Source organism: Camponotus floridanus, unplaced genomic scaffold (genome assembly GCF_003227725.1).
Source record: "Camponotus floridanus strain SB8 unplaced genomic scaffold, Cflo_v7.5 scaffold422, whole genome shotgun sequence".
NCBI lineage: Eukaryota > Metazoa > Arthropoda > Insecta > Hymenoptera > Formicidae > Camponotus > Camponotus floridanus.
Window position 1 is genome coordinate 24,812 of NW_020229573.1, and position 23,587 is coordinate 48,398.

The 23,587-nt window shown below is 27.3% G+C and overlaps 1 protein-coding gene across 4 annotated transcripts; it reads left to right on the plus strand.

The window, feature by feature from the left end:
* The first annotated feature begins 7,544 nt into the window (after positions 1-7,544).
* LOC105251751 lies at positions 7,545-23,130 on the plus strand. 4 transcript variants are annotated; one of them, XM_011258735.2, is made up of 8 exons: positions 7,545-7,684; positions 7,933-7,979; positions 16,446-16,724; positions 16,831-17,365; positions 17,435-17,531; positions 17,623-17,722; positions 17,818-17,897; positions 19,572-19,720. In XM_011258735.2, the coding sequence occupies exons 4-7, from the start codon at positions 16,887-16,889 to the stop codon at positions 17,874-17,876; spliced, it is 735 nt and encodes a 244-aa protein (XP_011257037.1). In that variant the 5' UTR covers positions 7,545-7,684; positions 7,933-7,979; positions 16,446-16,724; positions 16,831-16,886; the 3' UTR covers positions 17,877-17,897; positions 19,572-19,720. The 4 variants fall into 4 exon arrangements, with proteins under 4 accessions (XP_011257037.1, XP_019883263.1, XP_011257038.1 ...); XM_020027704.2 differs by lacking the exons at positions 7,545-7,684; positions 7,933-7,979 and adding an exon at positions 16,207-16,330; XM_011258736.3 differs by lacking the exons at positions 7,545-7,684; positions 7,933-7,979 and having other exon boundaries at positions 16,375-16,724.
* The last annotated feature ends 457 nt before the right edge of the window (positions 23,131-23,587 follow it).

Here is a 23,587-nt window from a genome sequence, read left to right on the forward strand (position 1 = left end):
ATTTGTTGCGACAATACGCAGTCGAATGTGGTGCTGAAAATCCTGAAACTTTGCGAGCAACTGAATTACGAAAACATATAGCGACAATGTGTATTAATTACAATTTATCGGAAAACGAAATCTCATCACTCGCAAATTTTATGGGTCATGCTGATAAGATACATATGGTTCATTATAGGCAACCTATTATACAGAAAGAAATTTTAGAAATCTCGCAGTATTTAGAAGCGGCACAAGGAATTGATCATGATGAAGATGATAGTGATAATTCAGATTCTGAATCTTCAGAGCTTAATAGAGATAATTGTCATGGCAATAATGATGTCAATAACAATGATGAAGATGAATCATTTAATGAAATACATAATGATAACAATGAACAAACTCAGAATTTACAAGAAAATACTTTCAAAGGTTTGTTTATTTTTATATTTATTGTTATAATTATTTTTAAACACTGATTATTGTGTTTATCTTTTTTCTTGTCTTTTTAGTTCACTCTAATCGTACACGATGGACTAAAGATGAAAAACGCGTGGTTCTTGATGCTTTTGGATATTATCTTGAAAAAGATGAAGCAGAACTACCTACTTTTATTCAAATTGGAAATCTTATTAAAAAGTATCCTTATATATTAAAGAGATGAAATATGACTACTATTAAAACATGGTTACATGATGAAATGTGACTACTATTAAAATATGGTTACTAAAAACGTAATAATTTAGATGTAACATATTATAAAGAATTATTTAGAATTTATTAGAATTTATTATGTAGTAAATATAATAAATATTAAAATATGTTAGATATATTTGATGCTATATTAGAATATAATTATATAATATTAAATTACTATAAAATATTAAATTCAAAATCAAATGTTTAACCTCGATAATAAACAAAAACTAATTATATTTATAGAAACAGTGTTTTCATATAACATACTAAAATATATTATATATATGTAATATTTATAAAAAAATACAATTTAAACGCAAACAATTATATATATTATACAATTTTGTGATACGATTTTTGTATGTGTATTTATACTTATAACATATTTATACTTTGTCAATAATGTTAGCACTATTTTAAGTATGTTATATGAAAACACTTATATTTCTCTAAATATAGATTTTGTTTATTATTGAGATTAAACATTTCATTTTGAATTTAATATTTTATAGTAGAAGTAATATTTTATAGTGTACTTATAACATATTTATACATTGTTAATAGTGTTAGCACTATTTTAAGTATGTTATATGAAAACACTTATGTTTCTCTAAATATAATTAGATTTTGTTTATTATTGAGATTAAACATTTGATTTTGAATTTAATATTTTATAGTAATTTAATGTTAAATAATTATATTCTAATATAGCATCAAATATATTTAATATATTTTAATATTTATTATATTTACTACATAATAAATTCTAAGTTTATAATATGTTATATGACGTGATATGATAAGTTATATGTTATTTCATTTATATTATTATTAAATTATTTAAGTTTTTAAATTTTTTTTTAAAGCATGAAGATTACGAAATATATACAGTATGACTTTATTGTATGTGCAATTTTTAAAGTATATATACTTTAATATTTTCTATACATTCCAAGAGCAATACACGTTCTTTGGTCCAGCCATACAGAATTAAATTATGTTAAACTCTGAAAATCCAGAATCTGAAATATCACTATCATACTCTTTTAACATTACAAAGATTTCTTATCAAAAAAATTAATTATCAAATATGTGAAACACTTGCTGGAGCAACCATATTGTACACGTTACACGTAATGCATACATTTTGCTTTGAAACGTATTACAATATATCCAAAAATGTTTTTTGATGTCTTGCTTCCTGAGAATTTCCTGTAATAATATATTAATTATATTAATTATTATATGCACATAATTATTTGTATCAATATTAAAAAAATTATTATAAATTCGATTTTTGTAAATATGAAATATTATAGAGCAATTGTTTATTATAAAGAAACAAGTATTGAAAAATATTTCTAAAATTTTTTTATATATTAACATATATCATTATATAGAATATTAATTTTTAGAACTTATTTTCAAATAAATTTATATATAAGTATAATCGCGAATATTTGTATAATTTTAATAACAAAGCTTTATTTAAATTTTCAATTTTATTATTACATTGTACGTTACATGTGCTGTGACATTCTGTTTCTATCATTGACTCTTGACTTATTAACGAATATAGCGCTTCATTTTGATCCTGCTGATGTGATGCATGTAAAGTACTATTCAAAAACACAGTACCTGCATCTTGTATTATATTACTCACAATATTGCAGTCAATAATCTCATTATCATTATTTATTCCTATTTTATTCGATCCTGTTTCCGGAGAATTTCCTGTAATAATATATTAATTATATTAAATATTATATGCATATAATTATTTGCATCAATATTAAAACATAATTATTATAAATTCGATTTTTGAAATTATGAAATATTATAGAGCAATTATTTATTATAAAAAAACTAGTATTAAAATATATTTCTAAAATTTCTTTATATATTAATATATATCATTATATAGAATATTAATATATTATTAAATAAAAGAAAATAAATTTTCAAGTATCTGAACATAAAATGTTTTCTTCTAACTTTATAACAATTCGCACATATTTAAATAAAAGTTCATGTCATATTAATGTAAATTTACAATTAATTATACGTTATAGAATTTCTCTAACCAGATGTAAACTCTTTGAAGAGACATGCATATATATATATAAATTATTTTTTAGATTATTGAAATTGTAGATTGTAAATAATACGCAATATTTAAATTAAAAATCAAAAGAGAGATATTCTTTTGATCTCATAAATGTATAAGCATTTCATCAATCAAAACATAAATATTTTCTTATATACTTTTCACACAAAGAGAAGAAAAATTGATTTTTTTTATAACCACATATATTTAATTGTAAGAAATGCTGGAGCAACCATATATGAAAATAAAAATATAAATTTATATAAAATAGAAATTAGAATAAAAAATTAGAATAGAAATTAAATTAGAAATTTATAAATATATTATATTCATATTAATATTATATTATATTAATGCAAAATATAATATAATTATTATGTCTATACTAACAATAAGACACAATAATCTTAATATAAGGCATAATACTTGAAATAAATAGAAATGTTTGTAAAACATTTGTATATATGTATATATATTATATATCTAATAAAATATTATGAGCTCTTTCATATAATACATAGGATGTAAAAATTATTAACATTTAACGTATTATGATTTATAAATTTAGTATTAACAATAATATGAGATAATCATGCATACATTTTAAGAATGGACAATGCTATGTGTTGTAGAAATTTGACAATTCATAACTTCCATATAAATTCTAAATAATATAATAATCACACATTTTTAAAAACATTTTTTATACTTGTATGTATATGAAAAGAAGCAAAATTTATATGTATATTTAAACAGATTTTATGTCTGATATTTGTAAATATAAGAATAAGTAAATGTTATAACTAAAATTTAATAAATTACTAAAAAACTGCTAAAAAAAATAGCAGTATAAAAAATGTTTTACTATGCAATAAAATAGGAACTAACTTTTATTAAATAAAAATAAAAAACAAATAATAATTTTACCTTCACTTGAATTTCCAAATAAGACTGGTTTACGATGCAATTGTGAGACACGATGAAGTATAATGTTAGGTACATTAGCTGCTAATGATTGTTTAATGCTATCAAGTACATTATAATTTTCTGTAAAAACAAATATATAATAATTATATTACAAATTATTTTTCTAATTAATGTTTCTCATAAGATATTTCTAATATTTGTGTCATGTAAATTTATAAATATTTTATAAATATTTTTAAAATTTATTTGCATAGTTATATGTAACTGTTAAGTGAAATAATAATTATTACTTATATTACTATTTTATCTATATTACCATATTCTAAACATCATAAAATAAAATTAATCATAAAATTAACCTTACTTACTATGTCGGGCTAAGATACGACAAGCATATCTTCTACCTTTATATTTTGCTACATACATATCTTTTTTCTGTATTACATCTTTTGTATTGCATATGTAATATATTCCATCGGTAAAAACAATAAGTGTAAACATTATTAATTATTATGTAAATTTGAATCACCACGTGTGGTCTTGGACGAATGTTCATGAATAAACAAGTTTCAACAAAATTCTATTTGGACTATACTTTCAAGCATCTGCTTTATCAGAAGGAAAAAATATTTATTTTTTTTTTAATTGATAGATGGTCTAAAGTATTTATAATACTAAATAAAGTATATTCCGCACAAACTCAAATTTATAATGATTACTTTAGGCAAATTACGTTTATGACTTGTTGCGTCATAACAGTATATCCAACATTAAAGCTGCGTATGATAAATTGTTTTATAGAGGATTTACATTGCGTTCGATTTTTGACATGTGATTGTGACATATAATATCCAATAAGAAAATTGTTTCACACTCTTATTGAATATCGGATTTTTAATCCGTCGAAAATAAAACGCAGTGTGAATCTAGCATTGTGCGTTAAAAGCGTCGTTTTACCTTTGTCATTTAATAAAAGTTGAACAAAGATAGAGCTCTCTTAGCGTTAAAAGCATGGACATAATATACATGAATCCTGCATGTCTTTTGTTTTGCCATTTAATAGATTGTAGCCAATATCTAGAAAAAGAACGAAAATAGAGGGGCTCGTTTCCTCTCTCTCTCTCTCTCTCTCTCTCTCTCTCTCTCTCTCTCTCTCTCTCTCTCTTTTGTTTTTTTTTGTAATTCGTCTGTGCAGAAAGAGACAAAGAATAGAGGGATCAGATTACATATGTTTTGACTTTCTATAATGTTGCCTTCACTTTTTTGGCCATATGCGGGGTCCATATATATTACGTCCATGGTTAAAAGCTTAAAGTGATATCTGAATGCGTCCTAAAATTTCTGTATTGCTTCTTCACACAGGACACAATGTATTACGCACGGTAAAATGTGACGAATAGATTATAGATTAAGTTATCAATTATTTTCCTCTCTTATATGAAAACTTTAAACAAGTTTATATTTATGAGCTGGTTAATATAAAATATTTTTAAGTTGTTTTTGGCTAAAACATTGTCCTTTGCCGTGCGTAACACATCACATTTGTATACAGAAGTCATGTTTCACTAAAAAATTTGGATTTTAATCTTATAAATTTTATTATATATAGGCCTATATAGTTTGTACCGATTATTTATTACTCGTATCAAGTAGCACTTGAATTAAATAGCCAATAATATCTATGTAATATATATACAATTTTCATATGCTTTCACGTTGTCTCTTACGATATTGTTTATATCTCTACGTGTTGTAGTGTCACATTATTGACTGTCAAAAAGAAAATTTTACAAATTTTCTATATTATAACTAAACGTGTAATGTTTATGTGTTTTTATTAAATTAGCATTAATAAGAATCATTTCGACTAAATTAACTTAATTGCTTATTGACTTACAAAATGCTTAAACATTAAAAACGACAAAGTTGTAAATTTTGTATCATATTATATATTTACGGAATACATTTAACATTACAACATTTAATATTTGTAAACATAGTAAAGTCTACATATTGAAGAAAAGTTATCGCAACGTAATATAATTGATCTTTTAAAAGTAATATGCTCTTTATTGTCTCTCTAATATATATTTTTTCTGTTAACATATTTTGAGTTACGTTTACATGCGATAATTAATCAGACATTATTATACTTAATTAAAAATGATGTAGGGTACTTTCCGATTCACGCATGATGCACACGAAGTGACAGAAAATGTATAGTTCATGTCACGCATATTATACATTTTCTGTCACTTTATGCGTATCATGCGCGAATCGGAAAGTACCCGTTCTATTTGCATTCTCTCTCTCTCTCTCTCTTCTCAAATAAAAAGAGAAACAAAATGATTATTTAATATCAGCTTATCCACTCCAGATTGAGATTAAAAATAAACAATGAAATCTCATTTTCGATAAATTATATATTACGTGTGCATATACATATCTGTATATATGCGCATACATATATATATATATATATAGCTCTAAAACATATCGTTTTACATGATAGTAATTCGAGACACTACCCAGATAACATTCCTTGCGCGCAAAGTTTGCGCGTCTTATGTATATAAACTGTGTACGCGGTTTGCGTGAGTTTTGCCCGCAAGTTGGTTAAGCTCATGTACACCAGCGAATCACATGCAAATGGATACCATATTTGCTCGTAAATTGCTTGCAGTCATTGTGTCCAAACGGACATATCCTGAACGCGCAGTGCACGCAGGACGCAGGCACCCAGATAACATTTCTTGCGCGCAGTTTGCGCGTCTTAGGCTGGTTCTACGTTAGTCGCAAGACGATCGTCTAATTTAAATACTGATAAATTGATATTAATAATCATACATTAAAAGACGCAAATTATTCAATAATTTCTCATTATAAAATTACGTTAATAATTATAATTAAATGTATATCTTAAAAACAATTATTTAGATTATTTTGAAAAATTAAAAATTTCATCAAAAGAAATATAATTTTCTATTATAAGTAATATTTTAATATTAATTGATTGATGAATATCTGCTGATCCGTAAAAATCAATAACAGTAACAATCAGCATTGACCGATCGATACGCGCTTCCGTGTAGTACGCGTTACGGGCCTGAGCGCGCCGATTCTACACAATCTCATTGGCAATCTTTGATCGCTTTTAACTCGAAAACTATTGTAGCCTCGATATTTTTGTATTAAGGTTTTTTACTCTATTTTATCTCAAGAATATATTATAAAAATATTGGGCGGTAGTTGTGGGACACCCTGTATATTTAAATTAATAAGTAATAAAATACATTTCATACAATTTTATTATATATATATATATATATATATATATATATATATATAAATTTATATATTACATATATCTATAACTTTATAATAAATTTTGAAAATTAATTTGTTTTTACTTATAATAAGAAAAATTAATTTATTATGTCATATACCATAAATAATAAATTTAAATAATTAATAAATTTCAATAATAAAAATATACATATTTTTTTCTAAATGTAACATTTAACATTTAAATTTATTATGCATGTATATGAGGTAATATATTAATTTTTGTTATTTGTTGTAAGCAGAAACAAATTTTCAAAATTTATGGCATCCGCGGCAGTGCGTACTCTCCGCCTAAAGGGCCTCGCACATAAAATGCATAACAGAACATAAGCATAACATAAAATCGTTGGACCAATAAGCTTCGAGCATAAAGCCATATTGCTGGATGCTCGATGCTCATTGGTCCAACGGTCTTATGCTACGCTTATGTTCTGTTATGCATTTCATGTGCGAGGCCCTTAACCCTAACCTGACTATAACGCTTTGTGCCATTGTGCCTCGTGCCTCGTGCTGTGCCATGTGTGCATTAGTTATAATTATTTACTTTTATTACGCGTTTTATTACATATTTTATATATTTGTGACACCTGCATTAGACTGCACGTTTTGAATACTGTTTCGCTGGTAAGTACGCGCATTTTAGATAATACTAAATATTTTAACATTATTATATGAAATCCTTATTATAACTTCACACTTTCACAGCGTCCTTCTAAATAAGATATAATTTCAATGATATTTTTATTGTATTCAAATTTTAATTTACAATTCGTAATTTCTTATTATATTATCACGGTATTATTTTTCTATTATTGTTGAGAGCTTTAATATGTCTTATAATTACGGGGATTAATTATTACTTTCTTTTACAGATATTTATTCTGTTATTTCCAGCTTGGGGTGATATAATTAATTGAAGGTAAATATAATTAATTGAAGGTGATATAATTAATTGAAGGTAAATGTATTTAATAATATTGGATTCATATACTGTTAACCTTATTTTCAATTGTATAACGATTTACAAGTTAAAATCATGCAGTTGTACTTTGGATGGTGTGTTTTTCTGTATAAGTGTTTTTAGAAAAATAATGTACATGGCAAAAAACTATTTTATTGTCAAATATATCTGCAGCAATTGATGTCTGTCACTCGAGGGATTACATCGATTGCGGATTATTGCAAGAAATATAATATTGCATGTTTAATGTCGTGATTATAATTATAATTATATGTTGTGTTTTAAAGTGTACAAACATTTTTATTATTTATATATTTTATATAATTTTTCGATAAAGCACAGGGACAAGTATAATTCTTCAAATGTCATATTCCTACACGGAGAAAATTTTATATTACATATTACTATGATGTCGTGCTACTGTGGACCATCAAGGAATTATAAATTTATTTACTATGGCGACACTTTGTCGCCATAGCACTTAAACTTATAATTTCTTGGTTAGTCACAGGTTAGTGCGGCACCATAGAATATATGTAATATAAAATTTTCTCTGTGTACAGATGTCATGTTTTTGTCAAGTACATTATTGCATAGAAAATAAATATACAAAAAAATCTTTATGACAGTTGTCATATTGTATATGTAATAATATATTATATATTATATATATTACCTTGCATACTATCTTATTTATTTTCCTCATATTTTCAGCATAAAACAAATTATAATTATTTGTATATATTTTTATTTTATTTTATTCTACATTTATTCTATACATTACTTCTATATAAATTCCTGTTATTTTTATAAACTTTCCTATAATTGTTATAATTCCTATTAATTGTATATAGCTGTTTGTAATTGTAGAATGTTTTATAATTTTATAAAGTTTTAGTTTTTTTTTTTTTGAATTTTGAATTTAATTCTACAATAAATTATATAAAATATTATTAATAAATTATATAATTACACAATTAAATTTATTACTATTTTTAACAAAATTATAAAACATTCAAAAATTAAAAACTGCTAGTTATGCATATAATTTATAGTATAAGAAAATATTTAAAAATGACAGGAATTTATATAAAAGTAATGTATAGATTTAATGTAGAATAAAATAATATAAAAATATATACAAATTATTTGTGTTATTTTTATACTGGAAATATGAAGAAAATAAAGAAAATAGTATTTAAGGTGAAAAATACTTACGTTTGCGTCTCAATGACCTTATAATTTATATTTTGAACGATATATGCATGTGTGGCATGTGCATTTTTGAAAACCGATTTCCACAATACAGGCAATCTATTATATGCTTATGTGAGCTTCATATACGGTGTTTCAATTGCCTTAACATTTTGTTACGAAGAACATGCATTATTATATGTTATAATCATAATTATTATTATTACATAATTTATATTTTGTCATAATTTCTTATGATTTCAAATGATTACACATATATGAAATAAATTTGTATGATATATTGAAAGATAAAGTATTGAATCTTTAATATGACTTAAGAGAATTATACAAAGTGTCCGGTAATAATCGCCCCATCTCTCATGGGCAGATAGAGAAGGTCAAATCGAGTAGAAAAATTCTCTACCATTTTGTAATTTTTGCAATAATTATTGAGAAATTAATTTAAAAAGATTTGACATATTTTGACATAAAATACAAAATATCTCGTAAAGTATTTAGTTTTTAATAATTTTACCGTAATACTCTTATGCATAGAATAGTCAGACAAATCAATTGGTGCAAAGAAAACGTATAGTTGTCTCGAAGAAAAAATGTATGACACTGCATGTTGCAAATTGCATACAATTTCTTTAGAGACGACTAAGCGTTTTCTTTGCACTAATTGATTCGTCTTACTATTCTGTGCAAAAAAGTATTACGGTAAAATTATTAAAAACTAAATACTTTACGAGATATTTTGTATTTTATGTCAAAATATGTCAAATCTTTTTAAATTAATTTCTCAATAATTATTGCGAAAATTGCAAAATGGTACATGATTTTTTGACTCAGTTTGGTTCGCTCTACCTGCTCACAAGCGTTGGCTCGATGTTTCTGAAACATATATATATATATATATATGTTTTGAAAGTATATATATGTATATATAAATTAAAATTATAAAATATGTCATATTTCTTTTATATTGTTACTTATAAAATTTAAGATAGAAAAATATAACTATATATTTTCAGTAAATTTGCAATCATTTTCTTGTATTTTTTGTATTCTTTATATTGTATTGTTTTGTTCGTATTCTTATTTTCATGTAGTCAAAATTGTTTTTTGTTTTGCACTTCAATTCTGTAATATAATTTTATATTTAAATAGCGATCCAAATGCGCCAAAATTCAAAATTTAAATGATTTGAAAAAATATACTGTATTTTTCGCTGATCACAATGAAGCAAATTCTGAAATTAATGCTGACCCAATAGGACGAAATGCAAAACACATAATTTCATAAAATCGGTATTCTGTTTCAGGTGATACGAATCTTAGATAAAATTCTGAATAATTAAAAATGAAAATAATCGAATTCGAAATTTTATGGGTATTCGGATTATTACGTAAAGTAAATGTTGTAATTGTTATACCGTGATAATCATCCAACATGTACTTATACTTTATTTTTAAAAAGAACACAGATAACTGAAATCTGTAAAAGACACAACTTCGTTTACTTTTTACGGATAAATGTAGTAAAAATATGACAGTATGCAAATAGTCATTAATTTAGTATTTTTTTCTATATTGATTTGCAAATTATACTTATTTTTAACAGGATGATTGTTCTTCAGGTGATCTAATAAAAATAAAAAAAACTTTATGCAATTATTTTTAACATTTTATAAACAAATCATTAACTGTGTTCTCCATGTGATGTTTAATTATTTTTATTGATAAATGTTCCTTACAATGTTGGTAAAAATACGTGAAAAAAATAGCAATCAAATCAAATTTGCTGAGAATGGTATAAAACTATTACAATACGAAGTAACATGAAATGCAAGAGAATTTAATAATTACCAAAGCGAGTCGCGGCAACAACGACGCACAGCAGACGCAACACACACAAAACACAAACACAAAAACACACACATGCGCAAGAACCATTGATCAAAGAAGACATGTAATCCGATGTGCGATATAATGTTGGATGATGCTATCACGGTATACAAATTAACATTTACTTTTCGTCAATAATGGAAGTACCCAAGTAAAAATTTCATAACTTCGAATTTATTTTCGATTTTAATTATTCCAGAATTTATCTAAGATTCGTAATCACGCCTCGAAAGGATACCGATTTTCATGAAATTATGTGAATTTTGATTCATGGCATATGTCAGCATTTGAATTTCAGAATGACTTCAGATTGTGATACGAACGAAAATCGATTTCTTCAAATCATTTAAATTTGAATTTGTGCCATTTGATCCGCATTTAAATATCCAAAATTATATTACACGAATTTGAAGAGGCAAACGAAGAAAAATTTTGACGACAAATAATCTTTGAACATACGTAAATACTTTTTCGCACCATAGAGATCTTTGAAAGATTGGAGAGATTATAAAGCCACAGAATTCCGACAATTCTTACTATATACAAGTCCTGTTGTACTAACAAGGAAAGGGTCGGAAGTGTCCCCCTCCGATTTTAATGAGCTTTGAATATGTTGTAGTCTAGATCAAAATAGGAGACACGTATTTTTTTATAAGTGCTGAGTCGGCCGTTAAGGGGGTGAAACACCTTCTTGAAAAAAATCGATTTTTTCATTTCTCAGCGGATACCGTCGAAGCGATAAGAGATATAAACAAAAGTTTCAAATAAAAGTTTTATGGTCTTTAATGTACTTCAAAATCATGTAATCAGATTTGTCGAAAATGTCATATTTTTCGAAATCCCCCCCCCCTCCCTTTTAATGTTTGAAAATTTTTAAATTTGTCTCATAACAAAACTTATAGCTCATTTAACGACAAATTCAATCATATATAATAAAGTTGTATTCCGAAGTCACATTTTTCAGAAATAAATTAAAAATATCCCTATACACTACTATACGCCCGCTTTATCCGCCTTATGACGCTCGTTATTCACAGCGACAGTCATTTTTCTTCGCAAACTCACAGAGGCAACCATAAATTAGCAATAAATAATTTATGAGAATATATTTTTATAAATTATAGAAATTATATTTATAAATATAATTATAAATTATATAATAATTATAATTATAATATATGTCTATATTATGTGACAATAAATATACATATAATTTATATGGAAAAGTAATGTTTTTAATGCATGAAAAATAAAACTAGTCGGACAAGGAAAATTATTGATCAGATGCCGATGTTAATAGATTCAATTCTATGAATAAACAGATGTCGCATTCGCGAAATGAGTTGGTGCAATATATTATTTTATTAACAACTGCGTGCAGTGGAACACATATTACTATTAAAGCGTCTATCGAATATACGCGAGCGCGATAGTAAATATATTTATATATATAAGAAAATAATTAAAAGGATTATAACTTATAAAGCGAGCGAAAAAATGCGTCGCGATAAGAAAGTCAGCTGCCCGAAGTGCTGATACAGCCAGTATCACACGGCCAAGTCATCAAACAGAGGAAGAAATCACTCTCGAAATAGCGCTGAATTGCAATAAAATGCGAGGAAGTCTTCGGACTTCCTTCGCTTGCATTTTGATCACGCCACTTTAGAAATAACCAATGATTTTATTTGGTCATGCCACCGCGCGATCCTCCTCCGATAATCGTTCAGAACCGGAGGCGTTAAAAGCCACCGCCTAGAAGCGGCGGACAGTCACAAATCAGTTATCAAATAATTAACAAGTGCTCGAGTTAATTAACAAGACTAGCCGTTATCCTGAAAAAACAATTGTGCCCCACGCACACAACAATACAGTATGTATGTACTTTTTCGATTTTTAAAACTTTTATAGTTTTTTGCTTTTACTTACACTTCATTCAAAATTGCGGTTTATCTGTTTTGTTTTAATGTATTTAAATTATAATTAATATTTTATTACTTTATTTAAGTTATGTGATAAAACTGTTCTATTTTTCATGAAACTCGGAAAACGTAACAAATTATTAATACGCATTAAATAATAAAATATTTTTGTTGCTAATAAGTATTTTTTTGCTAATATGTATAAAACAAATATACATAATGTTAATAATTTTTTTAGATAATGTTTAATCCAAGAAATGTAGCAGTATTGCTATACACTGCACTGTATATGACTGGGGAATTCCCAGAAAGTCCTGTTACAACAGATGAAAATGAAACAAAAGACATGATGGAAAATATGCTTCGATCAATGTATGAAGAAGCGTTTGAAGTTTATGAAGAATCATCATTAGATTTTCAAAACGAATTTGATATACCTGAAGTAGAACCTGTAATTGATGAAGAAAGAGAAGAAGACACATATTTTGTAAAAGAAATTGAATGTGTTGCGGATTCTGTACCAATAGAATATAAAAGAAATGCAGTAGAGTTATGGAGAAGTGGAACAAAAAAGTCAAGAACTCTTGCATCTATAAGAAATAGATTTCGGAAAGTCACGTCATTACGTCAATTAAGAAGATGGGAGCAGCAAGTAAATCAAGGTGGCAACAGATTTGATAAACTGAAAGAAATTTCAACATATACGTTAAATAAATTCCATGAAGGTATTGAAAAGGGAATAATTATTCATGACATTGATATTGCTCGATGGGCTCTTCGCGCACAGAAGGAAGTAAATCTACTTGGGTTTACAGCATCATTATCATGGGTAAAAAGGTTTAAGCTTGCACATAATATCGTATCTAGAAAAATTACAAAATTTATAACAAAAAAAAATTTAGCGTCAGACAAAGATTTAGAAGCACGAAGCAAGTCATTTATCGAAAATGTTAAATCTTCTATTATACAATATGGAATTGAAAATGTATATAATTCGGACCAAAGTGGATTTCAATTAGAATTTCATTCCGGTCGTTCACTATCACCTATTGGTATTAAAAAAGTAGAGCGCATAGTACAATCCATATCAGCAACTACACATAGTTATACTATACAACCTATTGTTTCAGCTGATGGTAGATTATTATCGCCTCTGTTTATTGTTTTAAAAGAACCTACTGGAACATTTGGTCCAATAGTAAAAGAAACAATGTTTAAAGATAATAATATCTTTGTCATGGCATCAAAATCTGGAAAATTAACATCGCATCATTTTGAGATCTGGATAAAAGAAGTGTTTTTTCCAAATGTTGGACCAAAATCAGTGTTATTATTAGATTCTTGGACTGGTCATTGTCCTGATATAATTCAAAGAAACAAACCAGATTTTATAGACAATATTAATTTGTTAACTATACCAGCTGGAGCAACGGGAAAAATACAACCTTTAGATGTATTCGGTTTTCGTTTATGGAAAAATTTTGTTAGACATTTTTCAGATACCATCATGCTTTTAGATCTTGACGTCAAGCTTCATTCAAGAAATAATATTTTAAAATTACAATCATTAACACATAATCAATTTTCATCACCAAGGTTTAAAAATTTATTCAAATATGCATGGTATAAAAGTGGTTATTTAGAAAAGAAACCAGAAGAATTTGATACACCAGTAGATTTTTGTTTCAAAACTAATTTAAAACCAACATGTGATATTTGCGGTGAAATTGCTGTAATTTCTTGCGCATGGTGTAAAAAATCCCTTTGTATAAATCATTTCTTTCATGATCATCATCTTTGTAACCGATATCAACCATGAATATTTGTTATTCTTGTATGCAATAATTATGTACGGTATTTTATGTAATATTTCCATATACATATATATAATGACTTCGGAATACAACTTTATTATATATGATTGAATTTGTCGTTAAATGAGCTATAAGTTTTGTTATGAGACAAATTTAAAAATTTTCAAACATTAAAAGGGAGGGGGGGGGATTTCGAAAAATATGACATTTTCGACAAATCTGATTACATGATTTTGAAGTACATTAAAGACCATAAAACTTTTATTTGAAACTTTTGTTTATATCTCTTATCGCTTCGACGGTATCCGCTGAGAAATGAAAAAATCGATTTTTTTCAAGAAGGTGTTTCACCCCCTTAACGGCCGACTCAGCACTTATAAAAAAATACGTGTCTCCTATTTTGATCTAGACTACAACATATTCAAAGCTCATTAAAATCGGAGGGGGACACTTCCGACCCTTTCCTTGTAAGTGGAATATTGCAAGAAGATGTTTATTTGCATTTCTTGTTGCTTCATACATCAATACGTATATTAATATCTTCAACATATTCACAAAAATTATTGCATTTCTCTGATATTGCATTAAAAAAATTTGTTTTATTATCTGAGAATATTTACGGCAAAGATTTTATATCTTACAACATTCATGGCTTGTTACATTTAACAGAAGATGTCAAAAGATTCGGACCCTTAGACACCATTTCTACTTTTCCATTTGAGAATAAAATTCCATTTATCAGAAAATATATCAGAAAGCCACATCTTCCTTTGCAGCAGTTTATTCGAAGAATGAGTGAATATCATGGACAATCAATACACTATGAAAAGTTGACAATGAATAATCACATTCGAGTATCACAATCACATGAATCTGGTCCATTAATTCAAAATGAAATATTTCTTCTTTGTAAGCAATATAGAAAATTAGAATACAATAACATGATTTTTAGTCTTCGTCTTAACAATAACTGTTGTCTTTTGAAATGTTCATCAATTTGTTTGATTCAAAATATTCTTATAGCGGATGAACAATATTATTTTATTGTAAAAAAATTTAAATACGTTAAACATTTTTATGATGTTGGCATTTTATCTGATAAAGTTGAATTTTTTTTATGTTCAGAATTACTTAATAATGAAATTGTACCTTTAACAAATGTTGTAACAAAATGTTACAGAATGCCATTTTTTGAAACCGATAAAAGTGATAATAGTAGCAATAATGAAGGCACTGACATATATAAGTTTGTAGTAGCTGCTATAAATTTTTAATAATAGATTTTTCAATTATTTAATGTTTTGTTTTTACGCTATTTTTACTTTTGATTTATGGAAAAGATTATTTTTGTTCTTTTTTGTACATATTTCATACATCTTTATTATTCACATGAGGGAGCGGTCCTCTTTAGAATTTAAAAATTTTTTAATTATGAATATGCTTTTTAATGTGTGGGGATTTATTTATTATACATGGTACGTTTACAGTAAAAATTACATAAAAAATATTTTTCTTTTTACATTTTATTGCAAAATAGGAATATAACAACATAATATTTGTTACTGTAAAAATTGTTAATTTTATGTACAGGGTGTCCAATGACTCGAGGTCCATAGCTTAAGAGCGTGTTATTGAAGTCATTTAGAGTTAAAATTGTTTAATAAACATGTTCGAAACTGCTTCCTAACAGATAATCCCACTAATATATACCTAATATATAACTTCGCTGTATACCATATACGTACAGTGCAGGATTCACAGTATTTCCGTGCTTGATATACATAACATTCATAAGTTTGAGTCAGACTTTTGACATTAAAATTAACTGACAGTGAAGTGAATGTGCCCGTGGGTAATGAATGTAAAAAGGTAAGCAAAATTGTATCTTTACATTTTGTTGCTACTCACACTGCACTCATACGTTACTATAAGTTACAATTCTTTACTCTTATTTTTACAATGTATTTTTTATTAGCTCATCAATGACGAATCAATAACTTACTATGCAAAAGCGCATGAAAAAGAAGAACAATGATACAAAAACGTATTTCTGTAGAAATTGATAGACCTTTTTTGGGATTAGATACATTGAATACGAGTTTCATCGATTCTGACAAGAAAATTACCAGTCCACCAAGAAGTCCATCAATATTATTCCGTGGATATCCTAGAACATATGGCAAGAATCTGATGAAGCAATCTCGACTTGTGTTTCAACTAGCAAAGCACAACGAAAAGAAGATATTATTGCCAAATAAACCAGCTAGCATATTGCCAAAAACAGAAGAAAATTCCATAAGTGATATTCCTCTAGAAAAAGTATTTGTTACTTCGAAAAGTAATACTTCAAGCACCAATGAAACTGTCGAGGGTGATGTAATAGAGCTCAGTCCTACAGAGAGTAGATGTAATAGAGCTAGACGTTTAAAAGAGAAATTAAAGAGGAATGACATCAATTTATGTGATACGGAGAATAGACTACCTGTGGAAATATTACTGAAGAAAGACAGGTAAATATTTTTTAATACAAGTTAATGTAATTTTCTTTGCCCATCTGATACATAAAAAATTATTTGCAGGAAAAGAAGAAAGAAAAACATCCCAGAGCAACTTAATATGCGACGCAAAGGTGATAAAGCAAAAATAGATGGCTGGGATTGCTGGGAATGCAAACAGGTAATAGATTAACAAATAATATACATATAATTGCATAAAGCACATTTTTTTACAAAAAAAGAATTAATTTCTAATATTGTTTTATTTTCAGTATTATAAGAATTTGTCGTTGATGGGAGAAGAGTTAAAGAAACGGAAAAATCAAGTCTCGCGTCACCGACATAGATACGAAAGACCAAATACACCAGAAGGTACACCATAAGTGTTGTGTATTTCCATATGTTATACATAATACATATATTATACATAATACATATATATGATAAAACGTGAAATTTTTGTACAGGTTTTTGGGATTTAGAATTTCCTGAAACATCATCCACTTACCGGCAAAAATTAAATTGAGACATAATCAATTACAAACAAGTAAGGACATAATATGTTTAATACTGGTAATAGTAAAAATATTTAAATTGCATTTCGAGTGGAGAACATTTAAATTATATGCTTGGTAATGTACCAAGAAAATTTGTGCCTTGTGCACAGCATTTAGCTTCGTAGAAAAATTAATTTTCTACAAAGCTCAATGCACTACCATCCGCGTTTGGCTCATTTTTTTTTGCCTCGATTATTTACATTTGTAACTTTGATCTTATGAAACTGTCATTCTAAATTTGTTTATAAATATATTTGTTTCAATTATTCCATGTATTTTGTATTTCTTAAAGTTTGATGAAACTAAACAAACATAAAACATCTGTATTCAAAATATTATACATGCGTCAAATAGGACTGGGAGGAAGTGTTAAATACTTTCATGATTTGAACATAGATCATTTTATTATTTTACATGTATATATTATATTTTGGATAACAATATAGATTTATACAGGGATCTCATAATAGGTAAAAAACCTCTCGTGTACAGGTAGAGCGGGTTACTAAGTAGAAAAGTACTGTACCATTTTGCGATTTTGACATATTTTGACATAAAATACAAAATATCACGTAAAATATTTAGTTTTCAGTAATCTTACCTTAATACTTTTATGCACAAAATAGTGAGATAAATCAATTGATGCAAAGAAAACGCCTCTAGTTGTCTTTAAAAAATTGTATGCAATTTGCAACATGCAGTGTCATATATTTTTTTTCAAGACAACTATGCGTTTTCTTTGCGCCAATTGATTTGTCTCACTATTCTGTGCATAAAAGTATTACGGTAAGATTATTGAAAATTAAATACTTTACGAGATATTTTGTATTTTATGTCAAAATATGTCAAATCTTTTTTAATTAATTTCTCAATAATTATTGCAAAAATTACAAAATGCTAAAGGACTTTTCTACTCGGTTTGACTTTCTCTATCAGTCCACGAGAGATTATGCGGTCATTGCCGAACATCTTGTATATAAATTTATACAGGGTGTTTCATAACATTGTGCCAACATTCATGAGCAGGTAGGGCATAATAAACTGAACAGGAAAGTTCTTTACCACTTTGCAATTTTCGCAATATTTATTTAGATATTAATTAAGAAAGATTGGCAAATAACCGCGCGTTTCGCGCAGCTAGACTATAAGATGCATGCTCGAGGTGTGTCACAGCGTGTGTCGCACGGCAACGCTTTTACTGCTCCCTGCTCGTGTTGTACCCCGCATCTCGCCGCACGTCCAAATTTTTCGTTGCCGTGCGACGAGATGCAACACACGCCGCTGGCACGCCCTGTGTATATATCCTACAGTCTAGCAGCGCTAAATGCGCGCGCTTATTTGCCAATCTTTTTAAATTAATATCAATAAATATTGTGAAAATTGCAAAATGAAAAAAAACTTTTCTGTTCAGTTTATTATGTCCTACCTGCTCACGAACGTTGGCACAATGTTTATGAAACACCCTGTATATAAACTCATCTCTTTACATAAAAATATTTCATCATCATTGCGATATCATAGCTTATATTTCTTGAGTGTTAATATTGTGCATTATCTTTTTCATAAATTACTACATATAATCATGTTTTTATTGCTACTTTATATATGATAAAATTATTCTTGCCAAAAAGTTTATGTAACAATTAAGTATTTAAATTTTGCAGATATAAAGTCAATATGAACAGACGACCTAAGAGGGAAAATATAAAAAAACCTTTGCGTTATGAAACTACTGAATCTTCTGATAATGAAGGGGAATCAGCTAAACGATATAAAGAGCAAAACAAGACTTCTGTTACCGATGAGATCAGAGATATTCGAAAGAATTTATCACAATATGAGAATGAAGAATTGGCTAAACAGAAAGCAATTAACAGTGCATCCAAATGTTATTCTGCATCTCAGAATGACAAATCACTTCACTTGCCGTCACGTATAGATGATTCATGTGTACATGGTTCTCAACCAATCATTGCATCTCAATTGGCATTAAATTCTCAGCCTTTTGCCAATACAACTCCGATATCTCATAATCAATTTCCAGCAACGTCTGTAACAAATTCACCTATCGTATCTCAATCTTCATTTTGTACGATATCTAAGCCTTCATGTTCTTCAACAATTAACCATCCAACATTTGCAAATTCTCAAACATTATCAGAATCCCAGACTTCTTTTCCATTAACTTCAATGAATGATACTGAACAAATACGTAATAAAAAATACGATTATGAAATGAATAATAATACACACACAGAGTGCCCTATCGAAAATATAGAAATACCTTGTCAAAATGCGACTAAACATCTCTCATCATACGAATATTTGCCAGTATCATCAGCATCTCATATTCCACCAACAATTTCGATGACAAATAATATGGTTTATTATACACCACATCATAATAGAGAATCAACACATAATCAGAAAATGGGACATCTTGAAAATACAATTGAATCGTCTTCAGTAATAAGTCCTGAATCTTATACATCACCTTCACCTCAATCTTGTTCATCTTCATTGTCACGTGATTCCGAGACTCCATCATTGACTTTACTGTCAGCTCCAGTACTTCATAATAATGTTACTTATAATACACAACCTAATACACTTACTTCTAATCACGAACATCCTAATCCCACCATAACGTATCATCAAAATACTCCGCAGGAAAATACTAATATTATAAATGAAATTAAAATGCAAGTGATGGAATGTGTGAGAAACGTAATGACAGAATTCAGGTAATGAAACAATTTTTTTGCAATTTTCAAATAACTTATCTGTCTTTTTTGCATGTTAATAATAGACTTGTGTTTATGAAATTTTTTCTCTATCTTTACCAGTAATTCCTAGTCTCTATAATATAATTTTTAACTTATTTTTTGAGATTTTTATATAAGACATAGAAATCATCTGTCATTAATAAATTTCAAGGTTTACTTAATACCTCTTATGGAAAAAACATTCAATTTGAGAGTGTTATTTCGAACACTGACAATGAGTAATATAATGCTCTATTTGAGCATTGAATTGAGCGTTACTCTCAAATATGTTATACATTGTTACAACAATGTTACAATAATATAACTTATTTGAGAGTAACGCTCAAATAGAGCATTATATTACTCAGAGTGTTCGAAATAACACTCAAATTGAGTGTTTTTTCCATATAAAATGATTTTTCTCTTGTTATTTAAAATGTAAGGAATTTTAGAAACATTTTTTATTAGAAAATCATCGAATATTTAACACTTTGTTTATAATTTTTCTGTTAACAGAACGAAAAATCAATGCTTACATAGAGAAAAAATAAATAGAAGACCTGTGAAACCAAAAATAATCCCGTTTCACACTGTTGAAGCAGTATTAGAGTTTAATCAGTCAGACGACACAATATATACCGAAATGGTAATAATTTTGTGTGTGTGTGTGACTTTATCTTTTTTAATGAATCAATATTTCATTATGTTAATGCATATTCTCTATAATAGGTGGAATACCTTACATCCATTGGAGGACGAAATCCAAAAGAAATAATACATTTGGCGTTTAAAGAGATTTTTATTACAAATGTAGCCTTATCATTTACATGGACAGGCAAAGATAATAATAACCGCTCTACAATGGAAAAGTTATCGAATCAACGAATAATTGATGCTTTATATGGTATGTCTACGACAAAATTATATTTTATATACAGGGTGTTTCATAAAGATTGTGCCAACGTTCGTGAGCAAATAGGACACAATAAACTGAACAGAAAAGTCCTTTACCACTCTGCAATTTTCACAATATTTATTGAGATATTAATTTAAAAATATTGGCAAATAAGTGCGTTTTGTGCGGCTAGACCGTAGGATGTATGCTCGGGGCGTGTGCCAGTGGCGTGTGTCGCATCTCGTCGCACGGCAACGAAAAATTTGGCCGTGCGACGAGATGCGGGGTACACGCGAGCAGCGAGCGGTAAAACCGTCCGACACGACTCGAACATGCATCTTATAGTCTAATTGCGCGAAACGCGCATTTATTTGCCAATTTATCTTAATTAATATTTTAATAAATATGCGAAAATTGCAAAGTAAAAAAAAAGGACTTTTCTGTTCAGTTTATTATGCTCTACTTGCTCACGAACGTTGGCACAATCTTTATGAAACACCCTGTATATTCAACGACAATAAATTTGCAATAATACTCGTATAAAATTATCTTAATTCAAGCATAAAAAATAAGATTATTACAGTAAAGATCTCGAAAAATGAAGTAATAAAATTATTTAGAATTTTTAATATAATGATTATTTAGATATAAGGTCTTAAATTTGACCCCTTGTAGATCATATTTATACGATCGCTTATTCGTGAATTGCATATGCAATAATATTGGTATCGCATATATGTGATTCACGGATAAGCAACTTTCTAAATGTATAGCCTGTAATTGACTTTAAATTCTTACTTTAAAAAAAATTCTGACTTCAAATTCTTACATCATAAAAATTATTTCTTACACTAAATAACCGCAAATATATACATATGCATATATACTTTTATTGCTTAATTTTTCAAGAGAATGTTGATATTATAAACTTATTGTAGTTGAATTTCGAGATGCTCTATATATAAATGTATATTTCAAAATAAATTTTGTATAAAAAAAATCTATAATAAATTGTAATTAAATCATAGATAATTACTTTAAATATCTGTTAGTTATTTAAAATAAATATTATTATTTTAGATGCTACTTCCGTACATTCAAAATTAACAACGGCTGAGTTTAAATATTATGTATCGGAAGCATTACGCTCAGCTAAACAACGATACCGACATCAACAGCGTATGGATCGAAGAAATTAAAATAAGACGAATAGCGAAGAAGATCTCCGTCAAGTAAATTTTTATTATAAGTTGAAGATTTTCGTTTAAAGTTTAAATGTTGGAAAAAATCTTATTTTATCTACTATAAACTTCATATTGTGATAAAAAAAAGCAATGAATAGAGTTAGTAGAACGTGAGTTTTTTTATTTTATTTTATTTTTTATTATCACATTTATTTTATTATCACATTACTCTTACGCAAAGTTTTATAAAGAAAAGTGAATTCATGCAATTGTAAAAAGAAAAGTGAATTCATGCATATTGTAAAAAAAATTATATGTACTTGGCGTCGCGACGCTCCCGCGTCGCTTGATTAATAAAACGCTAGAATTTATATATACATATATGTTCCTACTTATTTTTAATTAAGTATATATATAGTTTTTTGTTTTATTTTATAAAGAATGCTTTTTTTTCTTTGCGGAATCCCTTTTCTATCCATACGATAGATCCGTTTATATAATAAAATATATTCTTAAATTGCTATATAAAATTTAATATTATGTAAAAACGTATACATGTATTTGCTTATTGTATGTATGCCATTGTGAAAAGTGGTAAATTGTTAAAAATGATTATAATGTAGGTAATGACTACGTTTACATAACAACCGTTAATGCAGTTTAATAGGAACCGTAGTTGTAACTTCTGAAAAGTGATATCCGTTTACACGCAAAGATTTTAATTTAATCACAGATGTTATAACCGAACGGACTTCTGTCAAACAAAGAAATATGGCGAAAATAATAGAAATTTATTTAGTTGGCAATACGAGCGTAACAACTTGAAGTGTTTACAC

Bases quoted from the DNA above. Each gene is read 5' to 3' on its own strand.
- LOC105251751 (XM_011258734.3), top strand. From the start codon at position 19,585: ATGAACAGACGACCTAAGAGGGAAAATATAAAAAAACCTTTGCGTTAT. The intron at 21,319-21,401 runs GTAATAATTTTG...TCTCTATAATAG, and splicing joins ACACAATATATACCGAAATG to GTGGAATACCTTACATCCAT. The intron at 21,577-22,647 runs GTATGTCTACGA...TTATTATTTTAG, and splicing joins AATAATTGATGCTTTATATG to ATGCTACTTCCGTACATTCA.